This window comes from Atractosteus spatula, chromosome 27 (assembly GCF_055471065.1).
Source record: "Atractosteus spatula isolate fAtrSpa1 chromosome 27, fAtrSpa1.hap1, whole genome shotgun sequence".
NCBI lineage: Eukaryota > Metazoa > Chordata > Actinopteri > Semionotiformes > Lepisosteidae > Atractosteus > Atractosteus spatula.
Genome location: NC_142732.1, coordinates 10,064,799 through 10,078,049, shown reverse-complemented (window position 1 = coordinate 10,078,049; position 13,251 = coordinate 10,064,799). Strand labels below are relative to the sequence as shown.

Sequence of the window (13,251 nt, the reverse complement as noted above, 5' to 3'; positions counted from 1 at the left end):
TATAGCATCCCAGTGAAGAGACGCACCTGTCTCTGGTTCAAACCACCCAGGTTTTATAGTGTTAATTAAGCTTTGTGCAAACAGGGAAAGGCTGACAACCCCAAGCTGTGTGGAGATCATTGCATTGTCATTGCAGCTCCTGGAAGATGACAAGAAGGTGCTATTTGCAACAGATGTATAAAGGCCTTCCTGTTAGGAGAGGAGGAGGATGGGCAGACAGCAGATTTACAGGTGTCCCCTCTGTTTATCCCTCTCTGTTATGTGATCTGTTATATGTCCTAAAATCACAGCCTAATTTTACAGCCTAATTTTCATTTTCTTAATCATAATTCTACCAGGTATGTTCTTAAGAAGTTTATCTCAGGTCATGCCTGTACAGTGCTCCAAGATAGCAATTCTGGTTCTGGCTTCTTTGAAACTCACTTAGATCCTTTCAGTTGGATCACGGAAAAAAAAAAGGCAGAGAAATGATCTTAAAGTGTCTAAGTTACATCTGCACCCTCACACACATGTGATTTCAATCAATTAAACTATATTTTTTTTCAAAGGGCTCCAGCAATTCCTTTAACTTCCAAACAATTATTAAAAGATACAAAAATGTCATTATCAGATAGTTTAAAAATGTGTATTATACGTAAACCTTCTATTTTGGGCAGTGTGAGTGATATACAGTAAGTGCTGTTAACATGAGTAATAAAGTGAGAGAATGAGTTACTTGCCAAGGTTAGGGATGGTGAGAGTGTGTGCCAGCACATCAGAAAATAATGGAGAGGCACCAGGTTGTATCTCTTATACACCAATGACAACTACCACATTAAGTGGGACTGTGTGTCCCTGTTGTGTAGTTTTATTCAGCAAAATGTGCTGCAGCTTTTGAGATATCGGCAGGTGATTGGACATGCATTGTGTGTGTGTTTCCCCAGCTCTGCAAGAGGGAAAGAAAGGGTTGTCCTTCTGACGGAAGAATTTAGTGCAAAGTGCACTAGTGGTTTCAATTGCTTGCCAGTATGTATTTCATAATCGTGATACCCATCATTTGGACAAAAGGCATTTAAATATGTGCTCTTCACTACCGGCAGCAAAATCTGCATGCACCTCACATCACATCAGTGCTGCACACTGTGAGTGAGCGAAAGTCCAGTATAGACTGAACTACAGGATAAACAAACACACGCAGCCACTGAATCATAACAAGGGACACGGACTGCCCCTGTTGCGTGACAGCCCACCAGTGGCAGGGCCAAGAGAGCAGAATGACTTCACTGGTCCACGTGACTCACGGGTGCACTCTTCTGTGATCCAGTGGGTGAGGTTACAGGTTACAGGTTGGATTGCAGCTGAAAAACGTGAATGCATTCAGAAGTATCCAGGCGTGTAGTAGTAGTTGTGCACAGCATAGCATTTCTCTTATCGATTTTTCTCAGAAGCTGCACCGTAGCAGCCTCATAAAGCAGGCATGCTGTACAACTTTTTAAGATTTCATCAAAGGAGCAGGACTGCCAATACTAGAGACCAAAGGTCTATCTGCTTATCCACAAAGACTTGGAATCACAAGCTTTAGCAATAATTTGCCATCTCTTATCCCTGTGATCACTAACACATCTCTTTGCCAACAGACCCTGTTTACAAGGGATTGTTGACCTCTTCCAGGCCCTGAGAGTTCACAGAAAAACCTGTTGTGCAACACAGATATGGAAATCATGGGTTCAGAGTGTATTTATTTTGCATTCCTCTGGAAGATTTGTAATGAGAGCGGTAAGGTTCTTGCTGCCAGTGCTTGCTTATTGCTGGCCACAGCTTTCAGTTTTGAGGTCCCCTCCTAGCATTAAGCTGGGTCAAAGGTTAACAGGCACCACTGGTGGGTTGCCAAAGCTCTTTTTCTTCTGTCATCAGATGGACAGCAGTCATGTGGGAGTGGAGTAAAATGGGGACTGGGATCACCCTTGGAGCTCTACAAGAATCTCTCATTTGTAGTTAAGCACATAACGCTTGTGAGCAACTTCATTGTCGCACAACCTGTAGAAAGTGAGAAAAACCATGACATTGGATCAAAATGTTGCGATGTTTCCTTTTGATGGGATTTGAGAAAGTGTCACCATGAGACCCACATAATCACCACCAGCCTTCCGCAAAAGCACTTAGTTGTTTGCGCAGACTTTCCTGATAAGATTAAGAACTGACCCTTCTCCTTAAAGATAGTATATTTTGTACTCACACAATCATCCTGCTGCACATTCTTTAATCAGTAACTGGACAAAACTGGAACATTGGAAGCTGTTCCTGGCACAGCCCTCTGCATCGGCTTATCAACTGGAGCACAAGCAGTCCTTTCTCCTGGATCTTATTCCCAAAGATCTGGAAATGGAAAAGACAGAGAATCAAGAATCTGACAATTTCCCGGTGTGCAACAGGAAAACTGGCGAAGACTCCGGCCTCAGGTCCAAACTATTCCGCTGGATACCAGTGGATTACAGAGATGAACTGTACCAACTTCTGCGGCTGACTGGGCCCTTGGTAAGAGACCCTCAACCCTAAGCTGTCTCTCACTCTTCTTGTATAACGGTCAGAGGAGTAAGGACGTGAAGAGGATATGTGATGCACTGGTTTGCAAACAAAAACATGTCAGTCATTCAAACTGATGGGCATTTGTGTTTTGTCCAAATGTCAACTGATTTATTTCTGTTGTAGGACAGTGCAAGTAAAATCATGTTTGTTTCAAAATGATCTTTAAAAAATGAAAGTTTGTGGGTAGGAGTTGGATTTACTAACAGTGGCTTTGGGGTGCAGAAATACTGTAGAGTGTTGAAAACTGGATTTTAAAGTAATGACAGAGTTTATCGCTATGAGCATCTGTAGATTAAGCGCATACTGTAGTCTCAAACATCAGCTGCGTACAGGCACAGCAGGCTACCAGGTGTTTTAGTTATGGAAGGGTGCACACAAGGGAATTGATAACATACATGCATGCATATACAGTGCATTGATTTTTAAGGTGGGTTTCGGGGGGTGATTTTTTTTAGACATGTCTTTTCTGCTTGGAAACTTTGTTTCACTTGTTCATCTTGATGTATTGTTCCACATGTAAAACTTCAATAAAAGCACTTGAACCAGAAATGTCTCTTCTGCTAATGATGGAAAATTACAACTGTATCATTCAATATCGTTAAGCAGGATCAGAAATATATAGAATTATTTTTTATTTAAAAGTGTTGCACATTTTTAAATGGGGATAAACTGCTAATTTGTATTTCCTTTCATTGTTCTTCTTTTTGTTTCCCAGCTGGCATCTCGGCTTATGAATTTCTTGTTGCCTTTCACCATCACTATTTTCTGTGGTCACCTGGGGAACATGGAGTTGGCCGGCTACGCTCTGGCTTCAGCGGTGAGTGTGCCAGCTGAGCCTGGAGATGCAGAGTGGTGGGAGGGGGTCTGAATGTAGTGCATTGTGCACAGGAGAGAATTTCAGTGGAATTCAGTGACCCCAGAGAAGCCAGCATATGAGGCTGTTTTTACATTGATGTTTTCCTTTCCAGGTTATTAATGTCACAACAGCTGCAACCGGATTTGGGCTAGCGTTGGCCTGTGACACGCTGGTGTCTCAGGTAAGCAGATACCTGCAGTGTTTTATCTGGGTCTTATTACAGCCCCATAGGGGATCTTATTGCATCCCAATAAGGATGGACCTTCCGCTCCTCATCCTGTAAAAAGCTCCTTTTGATGAGGTTCCAAGTTCAAAGCTTGGCTGTGCCACTAGCCAGCTGTGGTAGTGAGTCAAAGGTGTGGCACATCATGATTGCTGCTGTGGTTGATTAGGCAACAGTTAGCTACACAGGCTTAATTACGTTCCGTATAGGAGCCTTTTACAGTGATGTCCATACTCCCTGTGTCGGCTGACTTGTCCTTGTAGGTTCAGGGAAGTGCTGGGGACACAGCTCTGATTGTACCAGACAAATTTTCTGAAAGATCCTCATCTGCTCTCACACTACAGTACATTTTAATACTGCCTGATTGCTTGCAGTCAGAAAAATGAGCTTTACAATGCACTTTTTACATGTGCACATGCTTTACATGTGCACATGCAAACCCAAAAAAGCCTGGGTTTGCATGTGCAGACTTCACACATCCCAGGCTCGAGCTGCCAGGGGTATCCGAGGGGATTCGGGGATGTGGGACACTTGTCCATTCCACATCAGGGTGAAGAAACATGCAGTGATTCTGCAGCAGCCCCACTCTTGTCCAGACTTGAATAAGACTAAACCAAAATGTCACAAACCCCTGTTAAATACCTGGCTTGGTGCAGGAAATCTCATTTAATGCCAGTGCACAGAAATGCGCACCTCTGCTCTTTCCCTGACAGACTTTCGGGAGCAAGAATCTGAATCGCGTTGGCGAGATCCTGCAGAGGAGCATTCTCATACTGCTGCTCTTCTGCCTGCCCTGCTGGGCCACTCTCATCAACTCTGAGACCATCCTGCTGGCCTTGTACCAGGAGGCAGAAGTGGCCAGGTGAAACAGAATTTAACTATTACCAGTGTCGGTCTGTGAATGAGCAAAAAACATTAGTTTTTCAAAGATGGCCATACAAACCTGTCTTATATCTGTGAAGCATTTGCTGTTGGTACTGTTGCCTTATGCAGAGTGCTTTCTCTCAGTTTAAATTTCTCTGCAGATCGACTTACTGTTTTTCTGAGCCTATGGCAACTACTTCCATGACTGTCACCTTTCGTATAAAAACTCTTGCTTGTTCTTTTGGCTGTATAATTAAAAATAAGGAACATGCAAAACGTTGTTGAAGATGCTTCTTCATATTATTCTTCCTTATTTGGTGCAGATACCCCTATTCCATGTGACTCGAAATATATAAAAAGTAACAAGCAATAGGTTTATTCCATTCTGAAAAGAGAAGAAAGAAAATGCAATGTTTCGGCCGTGGTGTCTTCCTCAGGTGAATAAACCTATTACTTGTTCCTTTGCAGCCTTCGCATGCTGACGCAGCTGCCCCCCTGAACTACTTCATAAATAAAAAGTGTTCATTATACAGTAAATAAATGCAAGGCTACTGTTGCGCAGGTATAAAAAATGAATAGATACAAATAAAATTGATAAACCTTATTTGGCACAGAGGTGAAAATGAAAGACAAAGCCCCAGGAAAGCCCCAGGAAATGCAAGTTAAACAGAAGCAAGATGTGCATGATGTGCAAGATCACTGAGAATGCAAGATCCAGGACTCTGGGAATTCAGTTCTCTTCAGCTTCTTCCTAAGTCCCTTCAAATGACGGCTCGACAGGCACCCATGTTCAGGACATGCTGTATAAGCTTTCCCATGGTACAGAAGAATAGTCCAGCTAAAGTCATATGAGCTATCCTCAACCACACTTATCAAAGTTGAGCCATTGGGCTTCTTCAAAGCCAACCAGAGGATCCAAATGGAGAATAAGGGGTAGTGCTTTTAAAACTGAGAACATGAGGAATGTCTTTAAAAACGATCCCAGCAGGTCTGTAACAAGCTGTTAGAACTTGTTGTGTAAACTGATACTCTGGCTTCTTACAGAAACAGGTGTATGAGATCCTTGAGTCATTAAGTTACTAGCAGCCTAAAAAGGTTGCTGGACCAATTGGCTACCTCCCATTTGTAAATGTTTGTGTCCTCTTTTCATTCTATTATGCCTCTATTTTGAATGTTGCTAATGTTTCAGTATTAACTGGAACACACGAATGGTATAGGTTTGTGTTTCACAGCAAAGCTGCCTTAATAGCCTTAACACAGTCTTACATAGTGCAGATGAACTTAAAAAAATACAAATGTTATGTTTTTGCTTTTCAGGATAGCTCAGCTGTATGTGGTTGCGTTTCTACCCGCTGTTCCTGTAAGTATGTTTAATAAAAAGTAAGCTCATTTCTTTTGTTCAGTAAATTGTCACATTTTGGGGGAAGGGAGGGTTGCATTTGATTGCAGATGAGCTCATATTGTCTGAATTGTGTGGGTTCAGCTGTCTTAATTTGAACCCACACAGTTCATTTAAATGTCTCAAGTGTCTCAAATTGTTTGCTCTGTAGATTTTACTTTTAAGATTTAGGCTAGTCAATTTCTTTTTTGACCACAGGCCACAGACATTTTTTTATACCTTGGAACAGCCAGTTATCTTACAGCCTGACAAGCCTTGACAAGCTACATTCTTCTTCTCGGACTTTGGAGTCAGAACACAGAACACGTGGTTTCTGCTCAGTTTGTTGTCAGGAGAAGACAGAGCCTTCCCTATTAATGCTAAAACCCCACAGCCACACATTCAGCAAGTGGGGTAAAGGCGTACGTTTGAGATCTCCCAGCAGACTCTACTCTGTCTCAACCCCTGCTCAGCTGAAATACATACATCCCCTGGGAGCTCAGCCAGCTGACAAGTGGCAGAGCTGGGATTCAAACCCGTGATCTCTGGGCAGTAGGGTTTATCTTGCAGTCCTAGGCCTTCACTGCACTGTTTACCAAGGATCATACTTTCTTACTTGTTTAAACAATCCTCAAAATCAAAACTTCAGGCTCCCTGGAAGTCCCTACTCTGTTGCTTGATTAGGTGCTATATTTATATGAACCCTGGTGCAAATTATTCTCAACCCCTTTATTTTTCACTTTCTAGAAAGGGTCACTCTGTCCCCATATAGTATCAGTCCAGGTTTCCTGTCTAAACAGGACAGGGTCCTGTATTCTATAGGATTCCCCCGCTTCTGTTCCTGTGTTTTGCGTTGTGCTTTAATTTTGCAGTGTCCTCTGACTCGCCCCAGCAGGAGAGGGCCTTGTAAAACATGTTGTCATAATTGTGAACTCCTAACTCCATCTTCTCTGCTCTGCAGGCCATGTTTCTTCACCAGCTGCAGGTGGCTTACCTGCAGAACCAGGTACAGTGGTGGCTCTGTTCGGGGCTCGTTTACATCTGCCTTGATCGTTTACATCTGCCTGTCCATTATCAGAAAGCTTGTCATTCCCGGTGAGGGCTGGAGCACTTCGCAGAGGCAGAGGGCACAAGGCAGGACCAAAGACTTGACAGGACACCAGTTCGGTGCCAGTGGTACACACAATTCACAGATTTCAGCACATCTTTGGGAAACACAGGCAAACCAGATCACCTGGAGAAAGCCTGTGTGGACTCAGGGAGAACTGGGGTTCCTCTGTTCTCCTTAATTTAAATGAGGGCTTTGTTATGTTTTCACAGAAAATAGAGCATTGTAAATGTTCTTTATTACATTATTAAAAAAAGCTGCTTAGATGACTGTGCTTTTTCTGTAGGGTATAATCTGGCCACAATTGTATACAGCTGTTGCTGCAAATGTCATCAACGTGGCAGTGAACTACGTCCTGCTGTTCCAGATGCATCTGGGAGTGAAGTATTTTGATTAATTTCCTTCTTTAAATATTTTCACTTTCATTTTCCTGTTCTTTGAATAATACTGGTGGCTGTGCTTTCTTGTCAGTGCTATATTATGTCCTTTTCTTCAGAGGGTCTGCAGCAGCTAACAGCATATCTCAGATTGCCATTTGTGTGCTTTTGTACGCTTTCATTCGCTGGAAGAAGCTGCATGTGAAAACCTGGGGAGGTGAGTGCAGGAATTGTCCTCTTAGCTCCTGGCTTGTCCTCATGTGGTAATTCTGCAACACTCCTGCGTAGCACATGGGGGCAGCGTGGAGTAGTTGTTAGGGCCTAATCAAGATTCAAAAACTGGCAGGTCCAAATTACAAAGTTTTATAACTTGAAAAATAATTTGGTAGTTATTTTATTTATGTTAAAAAAATACCTAGCTAAATGCCCAACTAAAAAACACAAGAATGCTGTTTTTTGTAAGCTTTATTATAGTCTGCTGCTCTTGTGAGTGGGATTAGCAGCTGGCTGTTGGAATCTGTTAAAGTGACTCTTTGTCTCCCCCTACAGGCTGGTCCACAGCATCTCTTCAGGAGTGGGGCTCCTTCATGCAACTGGCCATTCCCAGCACCCTGATGCTGTGCTTTGAATGGTGGATCTACGAGATCGGAGGATTCCTTGCAGGTCTGTTGCTGTTGATGTCTTGATTTCAAGTTAAAAGAAAAAATTAAAACTAGAATTGCATCTCTGTTATCCTGAAAGCATAGAGAACTGAAGCAGTGTGTCATCTGAGGTAGAGAAAGGTTATAATAATAAACTTTATTTTATGTAGTGCTTTCAAAAGTGGCTTCTCAAAGCACTTTACAGAATGACAGTAACAACAACAACAAAAAAATGCACAAGATATGAACAATGAAAATACACAGTTAGAGGAGACAGTAGATGGTGCTACTAAATACAGTAGGAGCTGAGGGATAAAGAACAAAACCAGTTAAGTAGAGGCTCTTCTAAAGAAGAAGGTTTTGAGTCTGGATTTGAAGGAGTTTAGAGAAGGTGACTCTCTGATATCCTTGGGGACAGAGTTCCCCCAATCTGATCATAGCACAATGTCTCTTCTTTTCCCCCTGTGGGACTGTGGCTGCTGGGGAGCAGGCATGCTGGGGGAGATCGACCTCGGGGTGCAACATGTGGTCCTGGAGCTGGGAGCGATCACCTACATGGTAACACAGCTAAACGCTGATTAACTGCCTTTATACCACTGATGGGGAGGAGAGCAGGTGGTGGTTTTTATTTGTTACTGCAAACTTAGTTAGACATTAAATTGACTCATTGCTAGATTAAAATGCCCGCTGATTCAGCAGTAATACTTAACTTAAATTGTAACTGGATAAATGACTGAGGGACAGCAGCTTTTATCATCTGCGTGCTGTTGAATGCTACCTGAAGTGCACCGCTGCCCCTTGAGGTAAATACTGGCGAGTTTTGATCCCAAATAGCAGCCTTCCTCCTCAAAGTTTTTCTTCAGAATAGGTTTAGTTAAAAATAAGTTCAGTTTTCTTTGGGGTTCCTGCAGTTTCACTGTGCCATGGTATTGCTTCATTTGCTCTAATGTTTCATCAGAAAGGCAACAGAAGAGAAGATGCCATTCAGATCATCAAGTACCACCTGGATATGTTTCATTACATTCCAATAGTACTTGGTAGTACTCAGTACTGTGGCATAGCGTGATAAAGCTATGGGAGGTCTGCAGGTTTAATAGGAACCTTTCAATTGGGCCTGAAAGAAAAAATGATTCACTCAAGCCTAGAGAAAGCTCCGAAAGCCGTCTTTCCCTGCACGTGCTGACAGGAGTGTGGTGTGTTTTGGACCCAGCGGTTCTCTCAGGCCTCTTTGTCTCCTGTGCTGTGCAGTTTCCCCTGGGCATCAACGCAGCCACCTGCGTGCGAGTGGGGAACGCCCTGGGGGCGGGAGAGATGGACAAGGCCATCATGACCAGCAAGGTGTCGCTCGTCTTAGCAGGTCAGTCTGCTGTGCTGGGCGTTGCCACTACCCGTCTTCTGTGAAGCAGGTGTTTCTATAGCAACCTTCAGACCGGTTGGGAGCAAGACAGGGTCTGATAAAGTCAGGGTTTATAGAGGAGTGAGTTGCCAGATTCTTAAACAGCAATATTTTTAAAACTTTATTTAAAAAATGCATAACACAGAGCTTAGAGAATGTTGATATGTTCTCTTTTTTCTCATCAGCGTTGCTGGCTGTTGTCCTGGGGGCTGTAGTGGGTTCTACCAAGACTGTGATTGGTTACATCTTCACCTCTGATGAGTAAGTGAAAAGAGTTTCTTCCAAGCCCTGTAATTCCAGAAATAATGGAGGAGTGCTTGTGCAAGGAAAGCTGGAAAGTGAGATTGGCATCTGGGGTTGATATCCTGGTGAGAGATTGATTTGAGTTGGCGCTTGTGTTTCTCAGCTTGCAGATGTGTGTAGAGAATGCTCCCAGCACCTGTAGGATCACAGCTGTCTCCCTTGAATTTATTTAAAAAAGGAGAATTTAATGTAATGCAACTGCTACTTCAACTCCTGTTTTCCTGTCTTTCTCAGGATGATTGTGCAGATGGTGTCCGAGGTGATGAATGTGTACATTCCCCTGCAGTTCTTTGATGCTCTTGTGGTGAGTCAAAAAAAACACAGATCGATTTTCCTTTTTACAAAGCAGGTAGCCCTAAATGCTATGTACTGTGCAAGGGTCACGAAAGTAATACCTCTTATCCATGTTAATGAAACATCAAAGACATGGCTTTAAACAGACCCTTATGATGGAACCTCCAATAATAACTAGCAGGACAGAGTAATAATGTTTTTACTGGACTGAAACAAGCCCATCAAGAAAATACCATTCATCCTTGCATCTCACTCCTGACCGGTCTTAACCCAGGATGCCTCTTGCAGTGCACAGCATACATGTTTAGTTTTGAATGCTCAGTGCTGTAGGTAAAGCAGTTTGTGTTGTTGTGTTATTGATTGAGCTCTGATACATAACTGAAGTGAAGGGACGCATTTAGTGTGCACTGTATACATCCTAAAATCTTTTCGACAGGTCTGAGGCATTCCCGTTTTGTCTCCAGTGTGTCGCTTTAGGCATCATCCTGGGAGCAGGCAAGCAGAAAATTGCTGCAGTCTCTAATCTGATTGGGTATTACTGCATTGGGCTCCCCTTGGGCATCTCTTTAATGTTTGCAGCAAAGCTAAGAGTCTTTGGTAAGATTTTTCTTTACAACCCAATGGGACATTGCATGCACTGATAGCATATTCAGAATTAAACAAATGGTCATTTTTCAAAATTGCCACTTGCATATTGTGCCATGTTTCACAACATGTTTGCAGTAGAGAAATATTGAGACAACTTTATACATTTACACAATCTATAAATAATACACAGATGTTATACAGTAGTTTGCGCATCTAGCCCACCTTGTGTAGCTTAAGCTTAGATAACGTGTTTGTTCCAAAAGAGAATCTGGTTGGGCCATTCCTGTTCTGCTGCTACAATGTCCTTTCTGGTCTGGTCTTCCCTTTTGCTCCAGGTCTGTGGCTGGGTTTGCTGATCTGCGTCTTTCTGCAGGCTGCCTTCTTCATCGCCCTCATCCTGAAGATGAACTGGAAGCAAGTGACGGAGGAGGCAAGTCTCAGAAAAGCTGTGCTTGATTGTATCTTCAGTGACTTGATTTAATTTTCATCCGCAGTCTTAATTCAACCCTTTTAAAAAGGCAAATCTCATGTTTCCACGAAGGTTTGCATTTGAGAAAGGCAGAAGCCGGGGCACCGGCTAGTTGTGTACTTCACTGCTCCACACCCCACTCTGTCTTTGATGCTGAAGGGGCGCTGTGTTGTTCTGCAGGCCCAAGTGCGTGCTGGGAAGACTGTGCGTGTGACTCGCGTGGGGATGAAGCCACCTATTGGAGAGGCTCTGACAGACGGCCTGTCCATAGAGAGCTCAGGACACACTTCAGAGCAGAGAACTGTCCCCAGAGAGGTGAGAGAAACAATTCAATTGGCCCAGGGACCTCTGACCTTCCTGCAGCCTGGTTTGATGTCTTTCAATGGAGTCCAGGTCTATGAGACAGAGTGTTGTTTCAGGGGAGGAAGTTTTTAATTTTCATTGGCTGTCTACACTTCAACTTGTATTGATGAGACAGAAAAATGTTTTTTAAAAGAAGCAGTGAAGGTTCAACTTCAAACAATCCATCAAAAACGCTTTTTTTTGTTGAAACATTCTATATGCCATTAACTCTTGGTTTGTGTAGAATTAAAAATAGCTCAGGAAATTTCTGTCTGGGTCTTGGGTTCGAGTGCGGTGACGCTCTGTGTTCTCCGACACAGCCCGGCGGCAGCAGGATCTGCACATACACAGCCGTAAGGACAGAGGAGCGTGGGGGGCTGGTGCTGGAGGTCACAGGGGACCATGGAAGGGACACTAGGGAAGAGGAGGCGGACCCCAGGGGCCTCCTCTCTCTCAACCAGCTGGTCTGGCGCCGGGGACTGGTTCTGCTGGCTGGACTGGGCATCTTGGCCATTGGCATCATCATGCACCTCATCTTCCCCCCAGATGTCCTGGCTCAGGCACGGGGCAATCTCTCTGTCTCTCTGGAGGCGAGCAACCTCTCCAGCCCACTGCCATGGGACAACTTCACCACCCCGTCCTGAGCTGCATTCATCCGACAGGGAGGGGGGACTTCATTGCTGGTTACAGCTTCTCCCTGGTGTTCTAAATCATCAGATCTTTCCAGCTCAGCCCTGCCCTGTGGACTGACAGACTGTTGCTCACAAGAACAACTAGTGAGACGTGCGCTTTGCTCGTCCTTTTCCCATGACTGTTTTGGGACTGAGCCATTAGGACCATTTTGTTACAGCAGCTGAAATTCTCTTCACCTTGTGCAACAGACTCACAGTGACACAAAGGAAGGACATCGCTGTGTCCTCTCATTCAGTTGCTCTGTCATTGTCACAGTTACAGTTTCTTTCGTATCTTTATCAAGCAACCATAACTGCTGTTGAAATGTGTGTTGTATTTTTTTAATTAAAGCTCTTTTCCTGTTCCTACCGTGTTATTATTCACTTTTAATTTATCTCTGTCAACTAATTAATGTCTGTCTTGACGGATCATGAAATGCCCACAGTGAAATATGATGTTTGGCTGAACTGAACCACAAGGACAGCAGCCAGGATCTAAAATGAAGGACAGAAAATTCGGCAACAGAATGTTAAGCAGATTGAATATTGATGTAAGCGCACAGTCATTCGTCTCACATGCAATCACAGAACACCTGTGTATGTGTCCAATAACAAATTATTTACGTTAATTTTCTTACCAGATGTCTGTGCAACTCTGTAACTGTACCTACACCAGACATAAGGAGGATAAGATAACTGAGTGTTAAGATATGTACTGGGAGTAAAGATCAATATACTGTATAATTTATCTATATAATATATTTTCAAATACTAAATTTAAAAAAAACTCTGCAGGTCATATGGCCTCCATCAGCACTGGTGTGCTCTGGCTCTCACTGAGACTGTGAAGCTCCATGTGTCCTGTGCTGCTGTCGGTGCACATGACTGTCCTGACCGGGCCCTGTCGGTGACGTCATGATTGGCGCGTGTGTGACATGTTTGCTGCAGCTTGCTGGGACAGTCCAGGCTGGAGCAGAGCCGTCACCAGATAATCAGTTCAGGGTTGGGAAGGGGGATGCTCGATGTGACTTCTTAAATACCGCCGTTCCGAGTGATTAAAACTTTCTGCGCTTCTGCACGCCATTCAGGGAATCTGGGATGTTGTGCTTGGATGCTTGAAATATGTGGTTTGGCTGCAGACTTTAACTGGGTGATGCTTACAGATAGAGCATATTT

The 13,251-nt window shown here is 43.6% G+C and overlaps 1 protein-coding gene across 1 annotated transcript; it reads left to right on the top strand.

The window, feature by feature from the left end:
* The first annotated feature begins 2,243 nt into the window (after nucleotides 1-2,243).
* On the top strand, nucleotides 2,244-12,440 carry LOC148814386 (multidrug and toxin extrusion protein 1-like). Its single transcript, XM_088907040.1, has 17 exons — nucleotides 2,244-2,514; nucleotides 3,281-3,382; nucleotides 3,534-3,602; nucleotides 4,358-4,506; nucleotides 5,826-5,868; nucleotides 6,848-6,892; nucleotides 7,281-7,378; nucleotides 7,491-7,588; nucleotides 7,921-8,034; nucleotides 8,503-8,570; nucleotides 9,261-9,369; nucleotides 9,594-9,669; nucleotides 9,946-10,015; nucleotides 10,470-10,602; nucleotides 10,929-11,023; nucleotides 11,243-11,377; nucleotides 11,725-12,440. Exons 1-17 carry the CDS (start codon nucleotides 2,362-2,364, stop codon nucleotides 12,046-12,048), a joined length of 1,881 nt encoding a protein of 626 aa, XP_088763166.1. The 5' UTR covers nucleotides 2,244-2,361; the 3' UTR covers nucleotides 12,049-12,440.
* The last annotated feature ends 811 nt before the right edge of the window (nucleotides 12,441-13,251 follow it).

Excerpts from the sequence above, each read along its gene's own strand:
- LOC148814386 (XM_088907040.1), top strand. The coding sequence starts at position 2,362 with ATGGAAAAGACAGAGAATCAAGAATCTGACAATTTCCCGGTGTGCAAC. Across the intron at positions 2,515-3,280 it reads TGCGGCTGACTGGGCCCTTG|CTGGCATCTCGGCTTATGAA; the intron begins GTAAGAGACCCT and ends TTTGTTTCCCAG. Across the intron at positions 4,507-5,825 it reads CAGGAGGCAGAAGTGGCCAG|GATAGCTCAGCTGTATGTGG; the intron begins GTGAAACAGAAT and ends TTTGCTTTTCAG.